Genomic DNA, 27,509 nt, shown 5'->3' with positions numbered 1-27,509 from the left:
GACTTCCACTGGTAGCATGGATGTGCAATGGATGCATGGACTTCAACTGGTAGCATGGACTTCCACTGGGAGCATGGGCTTCCACTGGTAGCATGGATGTGCAATGGAAGCATGGGCATGCACTGGTAGCATGGACTTCCACTAGTAGCATGGACTTTCACTTGTAGCATGGGCTTCTACTGGTAGCATGGGCTTGCACTGGTAGCATGGGCTTGCACTGGTAGCATGGGCTTGCACTGGTAGCATGGAATTAAACTGGTAGCATGGAATTAAACTGGTAGCATGGAATTGAACTGGTAGCATGGAATTGAACTGGTAGCATGGAAGTGAACTGGTAGCATGGAAGTGAACTGGTAGCATGGACTTACACTGGTAGCATGAAATTAAACTGGTAGCATGGACTTGTACTGGTACCATGGACTTCAACTGGTAGCATGGACTTCCACTGGCAGCATGGATGTGCACTGGTAGCATGGATGTGCACTGGTAGCATGGACTTCCACTGTAGCATGGATGTGCAATGGAATCATGGACTTCCACTGGTAGCATGGACTTCCAATGGTAGCATAGACTTTCACTGGTAGCATGGATGTGCACTGGTAGAATGGATGTGCACTGGTAGCATAGACGTCCCCTAGTAGCATAGACTTTCACTGGTAGCATAGACTTTCACTGGTAGCATGGATGTGCAATGGAAGCATGGCCTTCCACTGGAAGCATGGCCTTCCACTGGTAGCATGGATGTGAACTGGTAGCATGGATGTGAACTCTTAGCATGGATGTGAACTGGTAGCATGGACTTCCACTGGTAGCATGGATGTGCAATGGAAGAATGGACTTCCACTGGTAGCATGGGCTTCCACTGGTAGCATGGACTTTCACTGGTAGCATGGACTTTCACTGGTAGCATGGACTTTCACTGGTAGCATGGACTTTCACTGGTAGCATGGACTTCCACTGGTAGCATGGACTTCCACTGGTAGCATGGACTTCCACTGAAAGCATGGATGTGCAATGGAAGCATGTACTTCCACTGGTAGCATGGGCTTCCACTGGTAGCATGTACTTCCACTGGTAGCATGGATGTGCAATATAAGCATGGATGTGCACTGGTAGCATGGACTTCCACTGGTAGCATGGATGTGCAATGGAAGCATGGGCTTCCACTGGTAGCATGGACTTCCACTGGTAGCATGGACTTCCACAGGTAGCATGGACTTCCACTGGTAACATGGATGTGCAATGGAAGCATGGACTTCAACTGGTAGCATGGACTTCCACTGGGAGCATGGGCTTCCACTGGTAGCATGGATGTGCAATGGAAGCATGGGCATGCACTGGTAGCATGAACGTCCACTAGTAGCATGGACTTTCACTTGTAGCATGGACTTCTACTGGTAGCATGGGCTTGCACTGGTAGCATGGGCTTGCACTGGTAGCATGGGCTTGCACTGGTAGCATGACCTTGAACTGGTAGCATGACCTTGAACTGGTAGCATGGAATTGAACTGGTAGCATGGAATTGAACTGGTAGCATGGAAATGAACTGGTAGCATGGACTTACACTGGTGGCATGAAATTAAACTGGTAGCATGGACTTGCACTGGTACCATGGACTTCAACTGGTAGCATGGACTTCCACTGGCAGCATGGATGTGCACTGGCAGCATGGATGTGCACTGGTAGCATGGAATACCACTGATAGCATGGATGTGCAATGGAATCATGGACTTCCACTGGTAGCATGGACTTCCAATGGTAGCATGGACTTCCAATGGTAGCATGGACTTCCAATGTTAGCATGGACTTCCAATGTTAGCATGGACTTCCAATGGTAGCATGGACTTTCACTGGTAGCATGGACTTCCACTGGTAGCATGGATGTGAACTAGTAGCATGGACGTGCACTGGTAGCATGAACTTGAACTAGTAGCTTGGGCTTGCACTAGTAGCTAGGGCTTGCACTAGTAGATGGGGCTTGCACTGGTAGCATGGGCTTGCACTGGTGGCGTGGGCTTGCACTGGTAACATGGGTTTGCACTAGTGGGTTGGGCTTGCACTGGTAGCATGGGATTGCACTGGTACCAATGGCTTTCACTGTTATGAATGGCTTGCACCGGTAGCATGGGCTTGCACTGGTAACATGGTCTTGCACTGGTAACATGGGCTTGCACTGGTTGCATGGGCTTGCACTGGTAGCATGGGCTTGCACTGGTAACATGAGCTTGCACTGGTAACATGGGCTTTCACTGGTAGCTTGGGCTTGCACTGGTAGCATGGGCTTGAACTGGTAGCATGGGCTTGCACTGGTAACACGGGCTTGCACTGGTAGCATGGGCTTTCACTGGTACCAATGGTTTTCACTGGTATGAATGGATTTCACTGGTATGAATGGCTTGCACTGATAGCATGGGCTTGCACTAGTAACACAGACTTGCACTAGTAACATGAACTTGCACTGGTAGCATGGACTTGCACTGGTAACATGGGGCAGCAGCTTCATCCAGCTCTCTCTGCCACAGTGCACCTTTTTCATTGCTCCCTGAAGCAGGAGTAACATGTCTCCAGGGTCAGGAGGGCTGCTGGGACATCTTTCTTCTTTCTGAAAGCTAGTATTTGATGTGCATGCTAATAGCATTACAAACAACACAATATTAGTGTTTGTAGGTTTGAGTCTTTGGATGAAATTGCATTGTAGAGGGGCATGTCTTCCATGCACTAATGCCAGCTGGCGCGTGCTGCTAGCGGAGCACGTCCATCTATACCCAGATGTGAAATGTGTCAGTAGTTAGCCTCTTGTTGGACAGATGGAGGGATTGTTATAAATGATTTATAACTAGTTCATAAATGTTGACTAGTGTTCCATCAGCTTTGCACTGGAACTTCCCTTCTTTATTATTTTAACATTGTAGTGTATCCCTAGTACTTCTACCAGGGTTCACACATTATTTAGAGTTTAGCCAAGGGCACTTCAAGGAACAGTTGGCCTGTTCCTGTTTGTATATTGGCAAATATAAGGGCACTGGAACTCAGCGGAAGTGTGTTATGTCTCTAGTCTGTCTCCTCTGCCAAGCTTCACAGACTGTTCTCCTGCCCCACAGGAATACACTTGTTTTAGCTCCTCTAGGACTGCCATGGTTCACCCCATCCCATAAGGAGTAAAGGGGCAGAAGTGGTTCTCCATTAGCAAAGGGCTTTCTCACAGCCTGGGATGTGCAAGTGTATTGCAATAAATAGTCCACAAGTTTCTTGAAAAAGATGAAGCAAGACCAGTGCTTGATTTGTGCGGGTGTTTGCCGATGCTCGGCACTGGCATCTTTTTCTAAGCACTGTTCAAACATTTATCCACCACATGGTGGCACTGTGTGCATATTGTGCTTGGCAGAATTCCTCAATGGTGATGTAATATACTTTTTTAAAACTAGTACGCACGTATGTCTGTCACTAGCATTTGGTAGCAGTGGTTCGAGCTGAGATGGCTCTAGGTGCATTCGACTCACGAAAAAATACTTTGGACCCTGGCACTTCATTTTTTACAAATTAAGAGCTGAGCAAGACCCAGTATGCTTGTAGTTTAATCACATTGGGTTCCATGTCTTTCAGGAGTACTTGACAGGCTTGGTCTTAAACTTTCTTGACCTCGTAATTTGGAAAAACATTGGCTGGTGCCTCTCAGGCCTTCATAGTGCTGACAGACATGGTACATAGAATCTAGGCCCCCACAAGCTCGACTATTGGTCACCCTCCCTCTCAGGCACCCATAGCGATGACATACTTGTGCCCAGTGACTCTCCGGTCCTCACAGGTGATGATAGATGTAGAATCATGGATCCATGCACCGCCACGATGATGACAGACGCAGACAGGATGTGATGGGAGGTTGGAGACACAGAAAAGAAAAATGACATTGTAATTTCCACCTGAGCCTCGATAAGTCTCCGCTTGGGCTCCATGTGGTCCTGGGAGTGGTCCTTCCGAATCTCTTCCTCGACAAGCATCAACCTGAAAGACAACAGTGAGGAGAGATGAGTGCGAGTCTTCGCGCCGCGTGCAGAGGCATGAAGAAACCGGATATCAATCAAACCTCTCCCAGCAATTCTTGTAGGACATCAAGGAAGTAGCTAACATGTCTTATTCTCCTCCACCTTAACCTTAAACAAATCTTCATTAACCACTATCTTGATATTTTTCTGGTCAGAAGCATGGGTAGCTGTGAAATCACATCTGCAAAGCAGACTCAGCCCTGACCTAATAGACCCTTCTTGTCAGAGACATGGGAGGCAGTGAGGGAGGACATCACCCCTGTGCCCTAATCTTGTAGAAAACTGAACTCACACCAAGCCTCCGTGAACCCATTAGTCAGATGTATGGGTAGCTGTGAGCACAAACGCTCGAACTATACAAATCGCTTCAACATAGCAGGACTCAACCCTGACCTTTGTGGCCCTTCCAGTCATAGCCCTGACAAGCAGTGAGGTTGGTATTCCCTTTCTCTATATTATCCTTCTGCAAAGCAGGATCTCGAGCTGATTGCTTGGACTTTCCTAGGTGGACTTTTATGAAACTCCGCAGGCCCACTTCACAATGGTACACTTAGACCTGAAGTCTAAGTTTAGACCAAAAGTCTAACGTTACTATTTTCAAAGTTAGTCTTTATGTCTAAACTTAGACTTTAGGTCTAAACTTAGACTTCAGGTCTAAACTTGGACTTCAGGTCTAAACTTGAACTTTTGGTCTAGGTTTTCCTTTGTGAATCGGGCCATTTTTTGTTCTCAAGCACAAGAACCTCTGAAAAACTCGCATCAATCCTAATCCTCCACCACCAGTGATTGCTGGAGGCAGAGAGAGATGGGGCTTGAGCTCTTCCTCTGTGCTTGGAAAAGTCTGTGAAGAATGAGGAACTGTGAGCATCCTTCTTCCTCCCTTTGTTCATGGATCAAAGGAAGAACAAAGCAGACCTGCATCTTGTCACACGCATGTAACAGGTAGACCCTGAAGGATGCGTCTTCACTTCTCCTGCTGCTAGGATGTTGATCCCTATCGCGTTGAGAAATCATGGGGAGTTCCGAACACCAATTGTTCTCTTCTGTTCCCAGTCAAATGTGGAGTTCCCTTCCTAGAGGAACTATGGAAGGCTATGCAATCCTCCACCAAATTGAAGGCATGGAAAGCTAGAGCATGACTCCGATGTCCCTTTCTCCACATAAAACATTTACAGAAAACTAAAGTAAACACAGACAGTATTTTGAGGTCTTTTGGCTCAAAGATTGATACTCGGTAAAAAATTATAAATAAGTCAAAAGTTTTTTATTGTGGTTGATTCAAAAGCTCTTTATAGGCCAAACTGTGTTTCACAACAACATGTGGTTTCATCAGGGCCAAAAGATATATACTTCACAAGATAAGTACTTCACTACAATTCAGCGATCTTTAACACATTCCATGATAAGAGAAAGAAAATACAATAGTCTTGATCTTAATCCTAAATATAATGAACAGATCAGATTCTGCCTGCCTCTGCTCTCAGGTCACCACTCAATGCCGCTTTCTCTGAATTGCCTTTTTCTAAGGACCTTCTTGTCTCGCTCCTCGCATCTAAACTGCACACAGATCTGAATGGAAGGTGCGAGACCTGACTGGCCGCCCTGCTGAAATTCCATGAGCCAGTTGCCTGCCTGCTTAAAGAACAGCGGATCTATCAGGCGAACATAGCACTGCTTCCAGAAGTCCAAGGGTTAACTATCAGGGTAACTTTGTTGGTGTTCCGGAGACATCTGAAACCTCACACCAACAGTACCAGGGAATTCACCATGAACAGGAGTATGAGTAAGAATGCTGTTGTTCACTTGGCGCACATGACAAGAAATGAGCCGGGGGCAAGGCTCATCCAGTATGGTTCTAGAAAGAAAGCTATGATCCTGCTGGACCCAATAGCTTTCCTCCACACCCCATACTTTATCCAGCAAAACCTGTCTCTAGCGAAGGTGCAGAGATGGTGGTTACCAAAGACGATAACTGCAGTAACGCAAAGGGAGTTGTCGTGAGGAAAGAAAACATGAGTACCTGCCAAAGGCGCCCTGGGACTACACCGCAGCCTACATCTCAAGCCCAAAGGGTATGGATAGGCTCTATACATCATCCTTGAGATGGAGTCATTCACAGCAATCAGCCTGAAGGAAATGTATGAAAGGAGGGATGGGACACTGGATGGAGTGATCAAGGCACATGGTGATCCACCAATGCACAGTAACCTACAAATAGCCAGGGTTGGGAGCAGCCCGCAACGTCTTCACAAGTCCAAAGTGAAGATATTCCATGTTTCAGAAGGCAAGAGGTGAAAACACAGACCAAAGTCTCCTGGTTGCCATAAAATGCAAATAAAAGAGCCATGAGAAGGCATATGTGTGCAGATATTACACATGAGCATCCTCCACCGATAACGACTGGAGCAATGAAGTCATATTTCCTGGAGATGTTCTCTTGGCACAAATGCCCCATCTATTCACTTTGCCCAAACCCTGCCCCAGCCCCTCTCCCTCTCCCTCTCCCACCCCCCACCCTCCACCAAGTCCCGAAGAGAAAGTAATTTTCGGAGTATTTACCATTTCTAACCTGTTAATGATGCTTTTGATCTGCGTGTCCTTCTCCGCCTGCTGCTGTCGGAGCCGCTTCTCGCTTTGCTCGAGGCGCATCTGATACTGAAAGAGCATCTTATTGGTTTGCTCCTCCTGGGACATCAAGCGCCTCTCATACTCCTCCAGCTTACGGGTGGATTTGATCAGTCGGTCCTTCAGGGAGTGAATTTCCTCCTCATACTCTTTTACCTGAGCAGGAGAAGAGGTGGATGGTGTTAGCACTAGAGACGCAAGCTGGCGGCAAGAGCGATGCATGTGGGATACAGGTACAACTCAAAGCTAATGTCATCTGTGGGACAAGAGGCTTCCAATGACAATGTTGAGTGAAAAGGGGAAGAAAACCACACTGTGACTGGATTACCCTTGGAGCAGAAACACAGACAAGACAACCAGTAACCGTGTAGACAGATGGCAAAGAGACACAATCATCCACATGGCAGAAACCTAGACAAGGATGCCAGTAACCTTCTAGAGGGACAGGGCAGAAGCAAGAGACATGAAGGTTTATCCATGGGGCAGGAACATGGACAAGACCCTCCGTAACACCTACGGAACAAACAGTACTTGAGAAAGGCCTTGGCTATGTCCCCACCCCTAAAGAGGACATTTTTCGTGAACAATGCGAAATCCAGAACCTGTTTAGAAAAATACGCCTTAAAGCCCACTTCGATGGTACTGAGGAACCAGCCAGACTGGATTTAGGCCTTCGCAATCCCTCGACCTTCACACCTACCGTTGGCATGGTACCTGTGGAGGTAGCGACCTTTGAGAAGGCTGTCTTAAAAGAACCAGGATACCAGAGTTCCTTTCCATAATCTCTCTAATCAAGAACATGCAGCGATTAGATCATTGACTGAGGACAATAGCATTACAATAAAGCAAGCTGACAAAGGGGGTGCCACGGTAATACAATCAACTTTGGATTACAACACCGAGTGCCAATGCCAACTACAGAATAGTAAATTCTATACTCCGATAACAACAAACCCCACGACTCGATTAACGACTGAGATAACCACCATGGTCTATGAGGCAGAGAGTAATGGGTGGATCAGTGGTAAAGAAGCTGATTTCTTGATTACCAAACCTCCCAAAACACCCTATTTTTACACTCTACCAAAAATACATTAGGGGACCACCCCTGTCCCGGGCAGACCTATAGTTTCAGGAATCGGCTCACTCTTAGAGCCGCTCTCAAAATTCTGTGACCATTACCTACAACCTTTGGTCAAACAGACACCATCATACATCAGGGACACAACAGATATCCTCTGTGTTATAGGTGAAATAGAAAACACAGGCGATATTGACCTCCTGGTCACCTTGGATGTGGAACAACTGTATACCAATATCCCACAGAGAGAGACATTGGCAGTAATAGAATCTGCACTAAGTGGGAGTGAATGAACAGCAGAAACACCCATTTCGTTCATCATGCAATGTGCCACTCTGGCCTTAACAGAAAACTTTTTTGAGTTTGACAGCCAACTCTTCCACCAGTCTCAGGGTACTTCGATGGGGAGTACCTTTGCCCCCAGTGTGGCATGTTTGTATATGGCGGCATTTGAACAAGAGACCATTCAACATGCGAGTAACCCCTTCGGAGCTAACCTGAGACTGTGGAAGAGGTACATAGATGACATCCTCATCTTTTGGCAGGGGGACATACAGAGATGCGCTGAAATTTGCGAGTGGATTAACACAAAAAACCAGCACTTGAAATTCAGCCACACTATATCTGCCACGAACATTGCCTTCCTAGATCTCACCATCAGATTACAAGAGGGTAGAATAACAACATCCCTATACAAAAAGCCTACCGACAGAAACAGCTTGCTACTGTACAGCAGCTATCATCCTGCTACACTGAGAAATAACCTTCCCTTCAGCCAATTTCTAAGAATTAGAAGAAAGAACAATTGTTACTTACCTGTAAACAGGTGGTTCTCCAGTATTGGTGTCTTTCATAGATTCACATGCTTGAATATTCCCCGTCGTCGGAGTGGGAGTCCCACGGTAAATAAAATAGCAATATATATAGTCATAATATACCTAAATAATACCATAAATAAAGCTATGTAGGTGTAAAAACACCAAGAATGTACCTATATGAAATCTCCATAGGGATACATGGAGAGAGAAAAAAAGACATTTGCAGTCTATCTCTGTCATTATCTTGGTCCAAACTACAGCCAATCAGGCGTCAGCACCTCTCCAGAACATTCTCCTCAGAGTTCCTGACCTCAGATTTTCGTAGCACCAAAGTGTATGCATAGTTTATGAGGAGGAAAAAGCCTCTGAAGGGAGGAGGGAGGGTCACATGTGAATCTATGAAAGACACCAATACTGGAGAACCACCTGTTTACAGGTAAGTAACAATTGTTCTTCTCCAGTATTGGGGTGTCTTTCATAGATTCACATGCTTGAATATGAATAGAAAGCAGTAACCATATTATTGTTTCCATAATGACATCAACATGAGATCGCAATGATCATAACCTTCTTATAAAACATCACACATATATATATATATATATATATATATATATACATATATCAGTTGACATACAGCATGTATATAAATGCAATGAATAATATTGAACAGTAAATGGAAACAATATGGAGGCGGGAGGAAGAGGCTCACCTTATAAAAAAAGATTGCGCAGCACTGCCTGTCCCACTGCAGCATCCTCCTCGCTTAAAGCCGCCAAGCAGTAGTGCTTAGTAAACGTGTGTCTGGTCGACCACGTAGCTGCTCTGCAGATGTGTTGCAAAGGTACTCCAGCAAATAAGGCGGTAGATGATGATACTGCCCTAGTGGAGTGTGCTCTCACTGAAGACTGCAGTGGTTTGTTTGCTCTCTGATGGCAGAAGACAATAGCCGTCGAAATCCAGCATGCAATCGTCGGTTTAGTAACCTGACGTCCTTTATGACAGCGTCCATATGCTATAAAAAGCTGATCGGATTTTCGAAACGAAGCTGTCCTGCTGATGTAGAACTTCAAACATCGTTTCACATCCAAAGAATGCAACCTTTGCTCCGCAGGTGTCTGAGGGTTAGCAAAGAAAGTCTTTAATATGACTGGCTCGTTAATATGAAAATCAGAAGGCACCTTGGGTAGGAATGATGGATTGGTACGCAACACTACAGCATCCGGTTTGAACTGCAGGAAAGGAGGTTTGATGGTAAAAGCATGGATGTCACTGACACGACGTGAAGACGTTAGTGCCAGAAGAAGGGCCACCTTCCAAGTTAGATGTTTTAAGTCGGCCTTGTGAATGGGCTCGAACGGTGGTCTCATCAATTGCGCTAACACAACGTTAAGATGCCACAACGGAGGAGGACGCCGAACTGGCGGAAATTTTCGGAACAAGCCTTTAAAGAATTGGCGGATTATTCTTGAGGAACAAAGGGAATTTGAGCCATCCTGTCGGAAACGGGAAATCGCTGCTAGGAAAACCCGTAAAGTTGCATGGGATAGTCCGGAACTAGCCAAGTGCAAGAAGAAAGGTAGTAATTGGTGTGCCGTGGAATGTATTGGGTGGATTCTGTTAGAAGCACACCAGTGGCAGAATCTTTTCCATTTCAACTTGTACGTCTTGACTGTAGAGGGTGCCCTTGCCTGGGCCAAAATGTCCCTACAATCCTGCGGGATGTCTAGATGGGCGAACTCATGGTGTTCAGGTTCCATGCCGATAAACTCAGTGAGGAAGGATTCGGATGACAAATTCTCCCTTCGCTCATCGTGAGCAGATCTGTCCGAGACTGCAGGAGGATTGGTTGGCATTGGGACAGCAGGAGCAGTTCTGAGAACCATGCCTGTCGGGGCCAACGTGGGGCTATTAGAATCAGGTGGCAAGGCTGTCTCTTCATCTTCCAAAGGACCCGAGGTATGAGGGGAATAGGAGGAAAGGCGTACGCAAATAGATTGCACCAGTTCATCAAAAGGGCATTTCCCTGTGACCCTTTGTGGGGATGCCAGCTTGCATAATCTCGGCATTTTCGGTTCTCCGGCGTAGCAAAGAGATCCAGCCGTGGACGACCCCATTGTTGGAATATCCTCTCTAGAGTTGGTTGGTGTAATTCCCATTCGTGGGTCGATGAGGAAGACCTGCTCAGGGAATCCGCTAGGACATTGGATATTCCTGGTAGGTGAACTGCTGTAATCATGATGCGATGACTGAGAGACCAGTCCCAAATTGATTGAGCTAACCTGGACAGACTCGGGGATTTCGTTCCGCCCTGTTTGTTCACATAGTGCATACAGGTTGTGTTGTCCGTCTGTATTAGCACTGATTCTCCTTGGATTAAGGGTAGAAATGATTTTAGAGCCAGAAAAATCGCCATAAGCTCCAGCCTGTTGATGTGCCAAGTTCTTTGATGTGTTGACCATCTTCCTTTTACAGAAAGATCTTCCAAATGAGCGCCCCATCCCTCTAATGAGGCGTCTGTTGTGATTGTCCTGTCCGGTGTCACCGACAGAATTGAAGTGCCTTCTGCTAAGTTGGCTGGTATTGTCCACCATTCGAGTGCTGACCTCATTTGATCTGTGACACATACCATGTCGTTGAAAGATCCCGACACTTGACGCCACTGAGCATCCAGTGCTTCCTGGATAGGACGTGTCCTTAGCCTGCAGTGAGGAATCAAGGCAATGGACGATGATGCCATCCCCAGAAATGATTTCAATAGTCTTACAGAAACTGACTTTTTTGACCTGATCAAAGTCACCAGCCGTAATATCTTTTGTAGACGTTCCTGGGATAGAAATGCCTTGGCTGATACCGTTTCTGGAGTGGCTCCCAGAAAGTCCTTTTGTTGCGAAGGATGAAGCTGGGATTTCGCTGCATTTATGGAGAGACCTAATGAGCGAAACATCTCCTGGCATAGAAGCGTGTGTTGTCGTAGGCGAGCGCTTGACTGTGATTTTAGTAGACAGTCGTCTAGGTATGGAAATATTTGCACACCTTGGAGTCGCAGAAACGCTATCACTGGAGCTAGTACCTTTGTAAACACTCGAGGGGCCGAGCGCAGACCAAACGGTAACACTTTGAATTGGAAATCGTGTTGACCCACTCGAAAACGCAGGAACTTCCGATGCCGTTGTAATATAGGGATATGAAAATAGGCATCCTGGAGATCTATCGTTGCCATGAAATCTCCCTGCGAGAGTAAACGCAAGATCTCTACTAGCGTCATCATACGAAAGGATTGGCTCTTTATATATTTGTTGAGCGCCCTCAGATCGAGGATGGGCCTCCATTCTCCGTTCTTCTTTGTAATAAGAAAGAACCGGGAATAAAATCCTTTCCCCCTTTGAGATATTGGTACCAACTCTATAGCTTCTTTTTGCCTTAGAAGTCGAACTTGATGTAAAAGTTCCTTGATGTGAGCTGGTGGTGGTCCGGTGGGTGGTGTGGACGGAGGGAATTTCGTGAACTCTAAAGCGTGTCCCTTTTTCACAATGTCCAAAACCCAACGGTCCTTTGTAATTGAGGACCATTGGGAAAAGAACAGAGAGATTCGACCTCCAACTTTGCTTGTCTGGTAAGAGTCATTGCCTTTTTGACACATTTCCTCTGTATGAGGATTTCCCTCTATACGACTTGGAGGCCTGCTGTCGTGATGATTGTTGGTGCTGGCTATATGAATAGCGGTTCGATCCTTGATTATTGGGTCTATATTGATTATTTCCCCTTCGAAAATTTTAGGAGGTGCCGCGTCCGCATGCACCACGAAAATTTTGTCTTTGAAAATGTAAATTTCCGAGAGATTTAGCCGTCTCAGTATCCTTCTTTATGGACTGGAGCACTTCATCGACGTGATTTCCAAATAACGCCTCCCCGTCATAAGCCATGTTTAAAATCATGGACTGCACCTCCTGGCGAAAGGATGTCGATCGTAACCACCCCTGCCTGCGCAGAACAGCCGCTCCAGCAAGCTGACGGAAACCCGTGCATGCGATGTCCACTGCACAATCAATCATTTCCGTCGACGTAGCTTCTCCCTCTTGGAGCAACTTCATTGCTTCGCCCTTAGATGGCTCCGGCAGTTCTTGAATTAAGGACGAAATGTCAGCCCACACTTGTCGGTCATAACGACCCAAAATGGCTGTGAGAAGTTGGCCTGATGTATGATGACACTAGTTCTAGTGTACACCTTATATCAGTCCAAATACCCTTATGGTGATTGGTTGTAAAGTCAACCTTATAGACCAGCTATCCTAGTGGTAGCATGGACAAGAGCAGTCTTAGGCTAAACTCTGAATGGCATGTGAAGCCAGCTGTGATACCATATATAATCCCTTGAATACCAAATGAAAGGACACCACAACAGATATATATATAAAATAAAGTGTATTTATTCTAAGCAAACCCTCAGCACTCTTTATGAGATTAGAGGTAAGTACAACACAGTCTTATTTAAGCATACATTAAGTCACACAGGTAAGTAATACAGTTAGGCCCTAGGGGCCACGTAAACCATATACTAAGTAAGTGGTATAAGAACCACTGTCACGGAAATAGAATAGGCCTAGGCCTAGGGAATCGCTGGGGCTGCACTACACTAGCGTTAGTTAGGAAGTGGGAGGCCCACGGGATTCGTGTGCAGAGTGGAAACACTCACGCGTAATGCGTAAAAGTCAATAGCACTAGTACAGTTTAGAAAACGGTAGATTTAGGACACTTCCGGAGTAGCTAGGAAGTTGAGACTTGAAAACTAGACACTAGGATAGTCACTATCCTGATGAGCACCGGAGTACCCAAGTTACCTAGCCCACAGGCTGCGGGTGCATAGGGGTGAAGATGCGTCGTTTTCGTCGTCGACTCCTATGGATGCCTGAAGAAAGATGCTGACAGGCAGTCAGTGAAGAGTGTCCGGTGGATCCCAAGGCTGGGATCAAGAAGAGAAGAAACCTGCAAGCAGAAGGGACAGAGTCAAGGTCACTAGCCAGTGACCACGTGGAACCAGGAAGGAACCAGGCGATGTCGTGAAGATTGCAGGTGAAGGTGAAGCTTGTCGCTGCAGCCAGGAGGACCAGGAAGCGTCGAGGACGACCAGGACCAGGAGGCGAGCTGTCCCACGAAGGCTCTTGCTGTCGGCGGCGTCGAAGTTGGACTAGGACTCACCAAGCCTTGGCAAGCGGAACCCACGAAGAACGAAGGACTTGCTTCTGGTGCAGACCAGGAAGGTCTGGGGTGCTTCTTCTTTGAAGAGAAGCGGGAGCCAGTCTGGAGGAGCCAAACCAGCGCAGAAGATTTCAGGGTGCGTCGTCACAAAGGCCACTAGCCAGCGGGCAAGCAACCGGACAGACGCGGCAAGCAGGAAAATGCTGAAGGGCCCCACGCAGGACTCGTGGAGTGTGGGGGGCTGATCTTCGGTGCAGATGGTGCTTGGGGTTGGGGCTTCTCAATCCCCGATGCACAACTTCGAGGGTACCTCAGAAGCTGCGCTTTAAGTTACTAGCCACTTTTTCCAGGTAGCCGGTCCCACGTCGCTCGTCGCCTCCACGGATCTCAGCTCTGCTGTAGATGTGGATCAGGGTCGGAGAAGTCTGGAAGTCAAGGCTCTGGTCAGGCTCTGCAGTCGGTTCCTCGTAGAACGTGGGCAAAGCAAAGGGTAGTCTCTTGATGGTGCCTGTTTGCACAGGGTAGCCACTCCTTGGCTACAAGGGAGATTCTTCAGTCTTCTTCTTTCGTCGAATGTCGAAGGTCCAGAGTTTCTGTTCAGTTTTGCAGGTTCAGGATAATCTAAAGTCTTGAGGCCCAACTCCCACTCTTATACTAATCTGGGGGGCTGGGATACCTGCTAGGTCACGCCTTATGGGTGGGACCTGGGAGGGGGTGGTTACACCCACTTCCCTTTGTCCAGTTTCGCGCCAGAGCTGGGGCTGGAGTGCCCCAGCGCCGGTTTGAACTGGACTATGCAAGGAACACCTTGTGTGCCCCAGGCATGTCTCATTCCTTTCAGCCCACCCTGCCCCATTACACTACAGGCTGTCTGGGGAGGTGCTAGCACCTCCCCAAGCAGGAAACCTATTGTCCAGGCCTCCCTGGCTGGGATCACTCCCAGCTGCAGGAGGTCAGACTTGTGTCGTGGCAGCAGCATCCATTTTGTGATGCTGAGGCTTTGGTCAGAGGCTAACAGTTGAAGTATGATTTTAACATGTCTTTCCCTCTAGAAGGGGGGAATAATATTCTCATGTCCAGAAATGGCATGGGGGTATTATTCCACAGTGTTAGACACCTTACACAACATGTTTCGATAAAGCCAAACCATAGTTACCATAACCGTCTAAGATTATAAGGCACTTTAAAAGTATATGGTAGGCTATATCATAGAACAGCTATAAGGACATGGTTCCGAAAGCTGCAGACAGGCTCAGCTCATGCTAGAGCCCCATCTCACATGTTACCAAGCACTCTGCCTCCAGGATTGTTAAGGCCTGCCATAGGAGTGACTGATAGGTACACATGTGTCTATATGTAAGTTAGGTATAGGAATACTACACCTAAGCAAGGGGTGATTACACGACCTTGCCCCAGCTGAGTGATCAGCCAGTTGTGTCAAAATGGAAGGCCAGGCCAGGGGTGGCATAATACATGCTGCAGCCCCTGGTAGGCCTAGGGTACACCTATGCCCTGGGTACCTAGGGTACACTGTACAGGGGCCAATAAGGTGATCCTATCCAAATGGGTTATGCACCTAAAGTACATAGTATTAATTTAGAGAGAGAACAGCAGGGCTGTGGGTCTGATTAGCAGGCCCACAGCCACATCTAAGTCGAAAACCAGTAAAGCAAAAGCAAAAAGTGGGGGTGAACATAGAAAGCAGACCCTACTCTCCTACACAACCCCCCCCCAAACTTAGGGACATTAAACTAACCTTGACCAGTTGAGTCTTCATGTTCTAAGTGGAAATATCTGGAGAGTCCATCTGCATTGGCATGGTCAGTCCCAGGTCTATGTTCCACTGTGAAGTCCATCCCCTGTAGGGAAATGGACCACCTAAGAAGTTTGGGATTTTCACCCTTCATCTGATTTAGCCACAAGAGGGGCTTATGGTCTGTCTGAATCTTGAAGTGAGTGCCAAACAAGTATGGCCTCAGCTTCTTCAGGGCCCAAACCACAGCAAAGGCCTCCCTCTCAATAGCTGACCAACGTTTCTCTCTAGGGGTCAGCCTTCTACTTATAAAAGCAATGGGCTGGTCTTGACCATCTACATTCAGTTGTGAAAGAACAGCTCCCACACCTAACTCAGAAGCATCTGTCTGGACAATGAACTCTTTGGAGTAGTCTGGACTTTTCAGAATAGGTGCACTGCACATGGCCTGCTTCAGGTCATCAAATGCTTTTTGACAGCTTACTGTCCACTGAACTTTCTTTGGCATCTTCTTGGAGGTCAAGTCATTAAGTGGTGTCACTATGGACCCATAGTTCTTAACAAACTTTCTGTAGTACCCAGTCAGGCCCAAGAAAGCTCTGACCTGAGTCTGGGTAGTTGGAGGAGCCCAGTCCTTTATGGTCTGGATCTTGCTCTCCAGTGGTTGAACCTGACCCCCACCAACTAGGTGGCCCAGGTATACAACCTTGCTCTGCCCTATCTGGCACTTAGTGGCCTTGATAGTGAGGCCTGCCTTTTGCAGGGCCTCTAAAACATTCCTCAGGTGGACCAGGTGATACTCCCAGGTGGAGCTAAAGACAGCAATATCATCAAGATAAGCTGCACAATAATCATCCAACCCAGTAAGGACTTGATTCACCAACCTTTGGAAAGTGGCAGGTGCATTCTTCAAACCAAAGGGCATTACCACAAATTGATAATGTCCTCCTGGGGTCGAGAAAGCAGTTTTGGCCTTTGCACTCTCAGCTAGTCTGATTTGCCAGTAGCCTGCTGTTAGGTCAAATGTGCTCAAAAACTTAGCAGCTGCCAGTCTGTCAATGAGCTCATCTGCCCTAGGTATTGGGTGAGCATCTGTCCTAGTGACAGCATTGAGACCTCTGTAATCCACGCAAAACCTCATCTCTCTCTTACCATCTTGGGTGTGAGGTTTTGGCACAAGGACTACAGGACTAGCCCAAGGGCTCTCTGAAGGTTCAATGACTCCCAGCTCCAACATCTTTTGTACCTCAACTTTTATGCAGTCCCTGACATGGTCAGGTTGCCTGTAGATTTTACTCTTCACAGGCAGACTGTCACCAGTGTCCACCTCATGGGTGCACCAGTTTGTCTGACTTGGGGTCAGAGAGAACATATGTCTGTAGTGTGAGAAGTTGGCCTGATGTATGATGTCACTAGTTATAGTGTACACCTTATATCAGTCCAAATACCCTTATGGTGATTGGTTGTAAAGTCAACCTTATAGACCAGCTATCCTAGTGGTAGCATGGACAAGAGCAGTCTTAGGCTAAACTCTGAATGGCATGTGAAGCCAGCTGTGATACCATATATAATCCCTTGATTACCAAATGAAAGGACACCACAACAGATATATATATAAAATAAAGTGTATTTATTCTAAGCAAACCCTCAGCACTCTTTATGAGATTAGAGGTAAGTACAACACAGTCTTATTAATGCATACAGTAAGTCACACAGGTAAGTAATACAGTTAGGCCCTAGGGGCCACGCAAACCATATACTAAATAAGTGGTATAAGAACCACTGTCACGGAAATAGAATAGGCCTAGGCCTAGGGAATCGCTGGGGCTACACTACTCTAGCGTTAGTTAGGAAGTGGGAGGCCCACGGGATTCGTGTGCAGAGTGGAAACACTCACGCGTAATGCGTAAAAGTCAATAGCAATAGTACAGTTTAGAAAACGGTAGATTTAGGACACTTCCGGAGTAGCTAGGAAGTTGAGACTTGAAAACTAGACACTAGGATAGTCACTATCCTGATGAGCACCGGAGTACCCAAGTTACCTAGCCCACAGGCTGCGGGTGCATAGGGGTGAAGATGCGTCGTTTTCGTCGTCGACTCCTATGGATGCCTGAAGAAAGATGCTGACAGGCAGTCAGGGGAGAGTGTCCGGTGGATCCCAAGGCTGGGATCAAGAAGAGAAGAAACCTGCAAGCAGAAGGGACAGAGTCAAGGTCACTAGCCAGTGACCACGTGGAACCAGGAAGGAACCAGGCGATGTCGTGAAGAGTTGCAGGTGAAGGTGAAGCTTGTCGCTGCAGCCAGGAGGACCAGGAAGCGTCGAGGACGACCAGGACCAGGAGGCGAGCTGTCCCACGAAGGCTCTTGCTGTCGGCGGCGTCGAAGTTGGACTAGGACTCACCAAGCCTTGGCAAGCGGAACCCACGAAGAACAAAGGACTTGCTTCTGGTGCAGACCAGGAAGGTCTGGGGTGCTTCTTCTTTGCAGAGAAGCGGGAGCCAGTCTGGAGGAGCCAAACCAGCGCAGAAGATTTCAGGGTGCGTCGTCACAAAGGCCACTAGCCAGCGGGCAAGCAACCGGACAGACGCGGCAAGCAGGAAAATGCTGAAGGGCCCCACGCAGGACTCGTGGAGTGTGGGGGGCTGGTCTTCGGTGCAGATGGTGCTTGGGGTTGGGGCTTCTCAATCCCCGGTGCACAACTTCGAGGGTACCTCAGAAGCTGCGCTGTAAGTTACTAGCCACTTTTCCCAGGTAGCCGGTCCCACGTCGCTCGTCGCCTCCACGGATCTCAGCTCTGCTGCAGATGTGGATGAGGGTCGGAGAAGTCTGGAAATCGAGGCTCTGGTCGGGCTCTGCAGTCGGTTCCTCGTAGAACGGTCGCAAAGCAAAGGGTAGTCTCTTGATGGTGCCTGTTTGCACAGGGTAGCCACTCCTTGGCTACAAGGGAGATTCTTCAGTCTTCTTCTTTCGTCGAATGTCGAAGGTCCAGAGTTTCTGTTCAGTTTTGCAGGTTCAGGATAATCCAAAGTCTTGAGGCCCAACTCCCACTCTTATACTAATCTGGGGGGCTGGGATACCTGCTAGGTCACGCCTTATGGGTGGGACCTGGGAGGGGGTGGTTACACCCACTTCCCTTTGTCCAGTTTCGCGCAAGAGCTGGGGCTGGAGTGCCCCAGCGCCGGTTTGAACTGGACTATGCAAGGAACACCTTGTGTGCCCCAGGCATGTCTCATTCCTTTCAGCCCACCCTGCCCCAATACACTAAAGGCTGTCTGGAGAGGTGCTAGCACCTCCCCAAGCAGGAAACCTATTGTCCAGGCCTCCCTGGCTGGGATCACTCCCAGCTGCAGGAGGTCAGACTTGTGTCGTGGCAGCAGCATCCATTTTGTGATGCTGAGGCTTTGGTCAGAGGCTAACAGTTGAAGTATGATTTTAACATGTCTTTCCCTCTAGAAGGGGGGAATAATATTCTCATGTCCAGAAATGGCATGGGGGTATTATTCCCTAGTGTTAGACACCTTACACGACATGTTTTGATAAAGCCAAACCATAGTTACCATAACCGTATAAGATTATAAGGCACTTTAAGAGTATATGGTAGGCTATATCATAGAACAGCTATAAGGACAAGGTTCCGAAAGCTGCAGACAGGCTCAGCTCATGCTAGAGCACCATCTCACATGTTACCAAGCACTCTGCCTCCAGGATTGTCAAGGCCTGCCATAGGAGTGACTGATAGGTACACATGTGTCTATATGTAAGTTAGGTATAGGAATACTACACCTAAGCAAGGGGTGATTACACGACCTTGCCCCAGCTGAGTGATCAGCCAGTTGTGTCAAAATGGAAGGCCAGGCCAGGGGTGGCATAATACATGCTGCAGCCCCTGGGAGGCCTAGGGTACACCTATGCCCTGGGTACCTAGGGTACACTGTACAGGGTCCAATAAGGTGATCCTTACCAATTGGTTATGTACCTAGGGTACATGGAGTCCATTTTAAAGAGAGAGCAGACAGCCTGAGACCCTGAATGGCAGGATCTCAGGCCAACTAAGTCGAAAAACCAGCTAGACACTAGGCAAAAAGTTGGGGGTAACCATAGTCAGATATCCACCTTCCTACACAACCCCCCCCCAAACGAAAGGAGATAAGGCTGGCCTTGACAAGGTAAGCCTCTATTGCCTGAGTGGCCATATAAGGAAGAACCAGCACTGGCATGGTTACCCCCTGTCTCATGGTCCACTAAGCAATCCCTCATCCTAAAGATATCATAGGGTCTCCACCATAGGGAATCTCTACCTTTGGTGTGTCTTTGCAAAGTAAAAGGCTGGTGTTGAGATGGAGTACTGAAGTGAGTGTCCTCAAAGTGAGGCCTCAGCTTCCTCCAATCATCCTCCACCCTGGATGCCTTTCTTTCTCTAACTGAGTTGCACTGTGCTCTCAGGGTCAGCCTCTGGCTACCTAAAGCTGGAGGCTGGGTCCCTTTTGTGGGCTTACTGGAGGGACAGGTCAGGTTTGGGGTCCTAAGGTCCCATGTTTGCCTGTGCCCAACAGAATCCCTCTGGGGGAGGTCCCTAACTACCTGTGAAGGGGATCCCTCAGGAATGTTTTTACCCATCACCTGGCTAGGGCAACTAACCAGGCAATCCTCATTCTTTTGAAGGGGGGGTTCTTGTGGACAGGGGCCCTCTTGGGGTCCACTGGCCTCCCTGACCTCTGCAGCCCTGGGCTGACTGAGGCAGGGTAGAGAGAGGCAGGCTACCTGCACCAGACTGGGTCCCACCTTGGAAGGGGCCACTGACATCAGAGGCTCTGCCAGGCCAGGCCTGGCTACCTCTGGGGCAGTTCCTTCACAAGGGGTGAGGTCAGATCCCTGAGGAGGCTGACCTTTTCCTAATGTCTGGGGAGAGGGAGACTTTTCTTCCTCCCCACTACTCTCTGTTTGTGTGGAGTGATCCATAGTTTCAGGCTTCACTACACCTATATCAGTCTGAGTGTGGGCTGAGACCATTACAGCCTTGCCAACCTTTTCAGGAAGGCACTCAGTTTGTGTTTGAGCTGTGACTGTCACAGCTCTGCCAATTTCTACAGGGAAGTCTGTCTGTGCCTGGGCTGTGGCTACCACTGCCCTTCCAACCTTTTCAGGGAGGAAAGCTACTTGGACAGGGGTTGTGACTGGCACAACCCCACTACCCTTTTTGGAAAGGCCTACCATTTTAGAATGGGTGTCTTGTTCAACTCCAGCCCAAGCTGAGAGTTCTAAGTCATTCCCCAGCAAGCAGTCCACAGGCAAGGTTGGAGACACTGCCACCCTTTTAGGGCCAGTGACACCTCCCCAGCTGAGACATACCTCTGCCATGGGATGACTGTTCTGTTTGCCATCAATGTTAGTTACCTGGTATGAGAAACCAGGCAAAAGCTGTTCAGAGGGAACTAGCCTATGGGCCACCATAGTGATGCTAGCTCCAGTGTCTCTGTAGGCCTCAGCTTTTCTACCATTGATGTAGGGTTCCTGTCTGTACCTACCCAAAGTGTTGGGACAGGCAGTGAAGTTGGCAAACCCCATGCCACCATCACAGACAAGAGTAGCTGCTGTAGGGGAATTGGCTAAGCCAGGATCCCCCTGTGTTCCCCAAGAAAACCCAACCAAATTTTTGGGGGCACTCCCACCACCTGGGGGATTACTGCTGACAGTAATAGGTGGTGTGACAGGAGTAGTTGGAGGAACAGTTTTGTTTTTAGCCTGTGGACAACTGCTGTCAGTTTTCCAATGCCCAGGTGTTTTACACACATGGCAGTAAGGCTTTTTAACTGTGGTAGGGGAGGGAGCTTGGGACCCACCACCCTGTGTGGAGTTTTGGGGCCCTGAGGAAGATTTCTCTTTTGCTTTATCCCCACCCTTCTCTTGAGGCTTGGTGGTATCTTTCTTTTGGTCACCACCCTGATTTTTAGGCCTAATCCTGGTCCTGACCCATTTATCTGCCCTCTTTCCCAATTCTTGGGGAGAGGTCAAATCTGAGTCTACCAGGTGTTGATGGAGAAGCTGGTTCAGACAATTACTAAGGATCTGCTCCCTCATAATCAAGTTGTACAATCCTTTATAGTCCTGCACCTTGCTGCCATTTAACCAACCTTCCAAAGCCTTAGTGGCACAATCCACAAAATCAGACCAGTCCTGTGTCTGTGTCTTCTGGGTGTCTCTGAACAACAACCTATATTGCTCAGTGGTTAAGCCAAACCCATCTATCAGAGCACTCTTCAGGACTTTGTAATTGTTTGCATCCTCATCACTGACTGTGAGGAGCTTGTCTCTACCTTTGTCAGAAAAGGAGAGCCACAAGATAGCTGCCCACTGACTTTGGGGTACCTGCTGTACTTTGCAGGCCCTCTCCAAAGCAGTCATCCATTTGTGGATGTCATCCCCATTCTGATATGGGGGGACTATCTTGCTTAGGTTTCTATGGTCATAAGACCTATCCCTATCTCTAGGAATGTTGCTGCCACCAGTGGGTTCTGATCCACACAATTTTTGCTCTCTAGCCAGAGCAAGCTTCTCTTTGGCAAGGGCAATTTCTTCCCTCTGAATCCTCAGATTAGCTTCCCTCATTCTGGCTTTATGCTCCTTTCTCTCAGGTGAAGTCATTCCCCTGTGAGAGGAAGCATTAGAGATGCTAGAAACATGGGAGTGGATGGATTCCCTTGAAGGGGATCTGTCCCTCCTGCTTCTCTGTGAAAGCCTACTTGTGGGTCTGTATGGGGGGACCCCATGCACACTCCCATGTAGGCTTAGGTTAGCCTGGCTAAGTCTTCCTACTTGGCCCTGGCTGTCTACCTCTTCCTCTGAAGTCCCATCTGACTCATCTGTGGTGGGTAGACCCTTATCTACAGCTATGGCACCATCCCTGGCAGCTCTTTCAGCATCATAGGCCTCCAGAAGCTCCACTAGCTGTCTAAGGGTAGGGTTGGAACCCTGTTTTATTCCTCTGGAGGTACACAAATGTCTCATCTCCTGGAATGTTAAGGTATCATACCTAGAGGGGGTCTTCTGCAGACCTGCCCCTCCTGAGAGAGCATCTACTTGATCTCCTCCCAGAGGCATGATCTAGTGAGGGTGTGGTGTGTGCACCTACCTACACTAGTTGTTTCTACTAAACCTCTCTAGTAGTTGTAGTCAGGGTGTGTTATTCCCTTCAACCTACAACTACTAAGTCCAGTAGGACTTAAGTATTATAAACTATGTTATATGTACCTAGACAATATCTGTGTGATCTTTCAATTTAGTATCTCAAGATTACAATGGTATTACAACAGCAAGCTCAGATCCCAACCGCTGCTCACCAATGTGAGAAGTTGGCCTGATGTATGATGTCACTAGTTATAGTGTACACCTTATATCAGTCCAAATACCCTTATGGTGATTGGTTGTAAAGTCAACCTTATAGACCAGCTATCCTAGTGGTAGCATGGACAAGAGCAGTCTTAGGCTAAACTCTGAATGGCATGTGAAGCCAGCTGTGATACCATATATAATCCCTTGATTACCAAATGAAAGGACACCACAACAGATATATATATAAAATAAAGCGTATTTATTCTAAGCAAACCCTCAGCACTCTTTATGAGATTAGAGGTAAGTACAACACAGTCTTATTAATGCATACAGTAAGTCACACAGGTAAGTAATACAGTTAGGCCCTAGGGGCCACGCAAACCATATACTAAATAAGTGGTATAAGAACCACTGTCACGGAAATAGAATAGGCCTAGGCCTAGGGAATCGCTGGGGCTACACTACACTAGCGTTAGTTAGGAAGTGGGAGGCCCACGGGATTCGTGTGCAGAGTGGAAACACTCACGCGTAATGCGTAAAAGTCAATAGCAATAGTACAGTTTAGAAAACGGTAGATTTAGGACACTTCCGGAGTAGCTAGGAAGTTGAGACTTGAAAACTAGACACTAGGATAGTCACTATCCTGATGAGCACCGGAGTACCCAAGTTACCTAGCCCACAGGCTGCGGGTGCATAGGGGTGAAGATGCGTCGTTTTCGTCGTCGACTCCTATGGATGCCTGAAGAAAGATGCTGACAGGCAGTCAGGGGAGAGTGTCCGGTGGATCCCAAGGCTGGGATCAAGAAGAGAAGAAACCTGCAAGCAGAAGGGACAGAGTCAAGGTCACTAGCCAGTGACCACGTGGAACCAGGAAGGAACCAGGCGATGTCGTGAAGAGTTGCAGGTGAAGGTGAAGCTTGTCGCTGCAGCCAGGAGGACCAAGAAGCGTCGAGGACGACCAGGACCAGGAGGCGAGCTGTCCCACGAAGGCTCTTGCTGTCGGCGGCGTCGAAGTTGGACTAGGACTCACCAAGCCTTGGCAAGCGGAACCCACGAAGAACAAAGGACTTGCTTCTGGTGCAGACCAGGAAGGTCTGGGGTGCTTCTTCTTTGCAGAGAAGCGGGAGCCAGTCTGGAGGAGCCAAACCAGCGCAGAAGATTTCAGGGTGCGTCGTCACAAAGGCCACTAGCCAGCGGGCAAGCAACCGGACAGACGCGGCAAGCAGGAAAATGCTGAAGGGCCCCACGCAGGACTCGTGGAGTGTGGGGGGCTGGTCTTCGGTGCAGATGGTGCTTGGGGTTGGGGCTTCTCAATCCCCGGTGCACAACTTCGAGGGTACCTCAGAAGCTGCGCTGTAAGTTACTAGCCACTTTTCCCAGGTAGCCGGTCCCACGTCGCTCGTCGCCTCCACGGATCTCAGCTCTGCTGCAGATGTGGATGAGGGTCGGAGAAGTCTGGAAATCAAGGCTCTGGTCGGGCTCTGCAGTCGGTTCCTCGTAGAACGGTCGCAAAGCAAAGGGTAGTCTCTTGATGGTGCCTGTTTGCACAGGGTAGCCACTCCTTGGCTACAAGGGAGATTCTTCAGTCTTCTTCTTTCGTCGAATGTCGAAGGTCCAGAGTTTCTGTTCAGTTTTGCAGGTTCAGGATAATCCAAAGTCTTGAGGCCCAACTCCCACTCTTATACTAATCTGGGGGGCTGGGATACCTGCTAGGTCACGCCTTATGGGTGGGACCTGGGAGGGGGTGGTTACACCCACTTCCCTTTGTCCAGTTTCGCGCCAGAGCTGGGGCTGGAGTGCCCCAGCGCCGGTTTGAACTGGACTATGCAAGGAACACCTTGTGTGCCCCAGGCATGTCTCATTCCTTTCAGCCCACCCTGCCCCAATACACTAAAGGCTGTCTGGAGAGGTGCTAGCACCTCCCCAAGCAGGAAACCTATTGTCCAGGTCTCCCTGGCTGGGATCACTCCCAGCTGCAGGAGGTCAGACTTGTGTCGTGGCAGCAGCATCCATTTTGTGATGCTGAGGCTTTGGTCAGAGGCTAACAGTTGAAGTATGATTTTAACATGTCTTTCCCTCTAGAAGGGGGGAATAATATTCTCATGTCCAGAAATGGCATGGGGGTATTATTCCCTAGTGTTAGACACCTTACACGACATGTTTTGATAAAGCCAAACCATAGTTACCATAACCGTCTAAGATTATAAGGCACTTTAAGAGTATATGGTAGGCTATATCATAGAACAGCTATAAGGACAAGGTTCCGAAAGCTGCAGACAGGCTCAGCTCATGCTAGAGCACCATCTCACATGTTACCAAGCACTCTGCCTCCAGGATTGTCAAGGCCTGCCATAGGAGTGACTGATAGGTACACATGTGTCTATATGTAAGTTAGGTATAGGAATACTACACCTAAGCAAGGGGTGATTACACGACCTTGCCCCAGCTGAGTGATCAGCCAGTTGTGTCAAAATGGAAGGCCAGGCCAGGGGTGGCATAATACATGCTGCAGCCCCTGGGAGGCCTAGGGTACACCTATGCCCTGGGTACCTAGGGTACACTGTACAGGGTCCAATAAGGTGATCCTTACCAATTGGTTATGTACCTAGGGTACATGGAGTCCATTTTAAAGAGAGAGCAGACAGCCTGAGACCCTGAATGGCAGGATCTCAGGCCAACTAAGTCGAAAAACCAGCTAGACACTAGGCAAAAAGTTGGGGGTAACCATAGTCAGATATCCACCTTCCTACATGTAGGATTGCAGAACTTGTCTGCAGTCCTGTTGCTGATGGACAGTGAGGCTGTCAGAAAAGACCACACCATCAACTGAGCCATCATCAGGGTTCTGAGTCAACAGGTCTGGGAGAGGGTCACTCTCTTCCTCCTGCCCCTCATCTGTAGCCATGAGTAGCCCCATGTCTGCCCTGTCAACATATGCCTTCAATCTGTTGACATGAAGCACCCTGTGGGGGCTTCTGGGAGTCCCAAGGTCCACCAAGTAGGTGACTTCTCCCTTTTTCTCAACAATAGTGTGGGGTCCAGACCATTTGTCTTGGAGTGCTGCTGGGGCCACTGGCTCCAACACCCACACTTTCTGTCCTGGCTGGTAAACAGTCAGTACAGCCTTTTGGTCATGCCAAGCTTTTTGGAGTTCTTGGCTTGCCTCAAGGTTTTTAGAAGCCTTCTTCATATACTCTGCCATCCTGGAGCGGAGACCAAGTACATAATCCACTATGTCTAGTTTGGGTTGTCTGAGAGGTCTCTCCCATCCTTCCTTCACCAAACACAGGGGTCCTCTTACAGGATGCCCAAACAAAAGCTCAAAAGGGCTGTAGCCAAACCCCTTTTGTGGGACCTCTCTGTAAGCAAACAGAAGGCAGGGTAAAAGGATGTCCCATCTTCGCCTAAGCTTGTCTGGTAATCCTTTTATCATTCCCTTTAGGGTCTTGTTGAATCTCTCAACAAGCCCATTGCACTGTGGGTGATAGGGTGTGGTGAACTTATAGTTGACACCACACTCCTTCCACATTGCAGTCAAGTATCCTGACATAAAGTTGGTACCTCTGTCAGAAATGACCTCCTTTGGAAAGCCCACTCTGGAGAATACTCCAAGCAGGGCCCTTGCCACAACAGGAGCTGTTGTGGTCCTCAGGGGAATTGCTTCTGGGTACCTGGTGGCATGGTCCACTATCACCAGTATGAATCTGTGCCCAGATGCTGTTTGTGGGTCCATTGGTCCTACAATATCTATGCCCACTCTTTCAAAGGGGACCCCCACCACTGGTAGTGGTATGAGGGGGGCCTTTGTGGTGCCACCTGATTTGCCACTGGCTTGGCAGGTGACACAGGAGCGACAAAACTCCTTAGTATCTTCTGACATATGGGGCCAGTGAAAGTGAGGGACAAGCCTGTCCCAAGTCTTGTTCTGGCCTAAATGTCCTGCAAGGGGAATATCATGGGCCAAGGTTAGAAGGAAGCCTCTGAACTTCAGTGGTATGACCAACCTCCTGGATGCACCAGGCTTGGGGTCTCTAGCCTCTGAATACAGTAGCCCTTCATCCCAATACACTCTATGGGTACCTTGAGCATTCCCTGCAGCCTCAGCAGCAGCCAGCTGTCTGAGGGGTTCAAGAGAGGGGCAGTCTAATGGAGCCTGCCTCAGATCTGCCCTTGAAGGTCCCCCTGTCCCAAGAAACTCAACCTGATCAGGTTCAAGTTCTTCTAGGACAGTTCCTTCAGGGCTCTCAGAATCATCCTCCTGGGAGGGCTGATCCACCACCTGAGGCAGGGGGGAAGGCACAGCCTTAACCCTACTGCTCTTTCTCTTGGGTTGTGACTGGTCCATAGTTTCAGGATCCAGCACTTGTTCAGTGTTGCACTTTTTGGCCTGTGACCTGGTCACAGCAAGGACATGTGCATCTATCCCCAGCATTTCTGCATGGGTCCTATACTCCACTTCAGACCAAACTGAAGTTTCAAGATCATTGCCCAGTAAACACTCTACAGGAAGGTCTGAACTAACAACAACTTTCTTGAGGCCAGTTACCCCTCCCCAGGAGAAGTTAACAATAGCCACACTATGGGAGGTAGTGGCATTGCTAGCGTTGGTCACTAGGTAATTCTCACCTAGTATGATCTGTCCAGGGTCCACAAAAGCAGGT

General features: G+C 48.3%; 1 protein-coding gene across 6 annotated transcripts in view; it reads right to left on the bottom strand.

Annotated features, from left to right (window-relative positions):
* SYNGAP1 (synaptic Ras GTPase activating protein 1) overlaps nt 1–27,509 on the bottom strand; it is a 1,959,930-nt gene that overhangs the window by 28,922 nt on the left and 1,903,499 nt on the right. For 3 of the 6 annotated variants that reach the window (XM_085623749.1, XM_085623752.1, XM_085623757.1), the window contains 2 exons: nt 6,613–6,824; nt 3,776–4,002 (listed from right to left, as the gene is read on the bottom strand). In XM_085623749.1, coding sequence (XP_085479875.1) covers nt 3,776–4,002; nt 6,613–6,824 — 439 coding nt within the window. Of the gene's footprint in view, nt 1–3,775; nt 4,003–6,602; nt 6,825–27,509 lie in introns of all 6 variants that reach the window. The other 3 variants (XM_085623769.1, XM_085623772.1, XM_085623761.1) reach the window with 2 other exon arrangements.

Source organism: Triturus cristatus, chromosome 1_1 (genome assembly GCF_964204655.1).
Source record: "Triturus cristatus chromosome 1_1, aTriCri1.1, whole genome shotgun sequence".
NCBI classification, from domain to species: domain Eukaryota; kingdom Metazoa; phylum Chordata; class Amphibia; order Caudata; family Salamandridae; genus Triturus; species Triturus cristatus.
The sequence above is the reverse complement of the archived record's forward strand: the minus strand, read 5'-3'. Positions and strand labels throughout refer to the sequence as shown.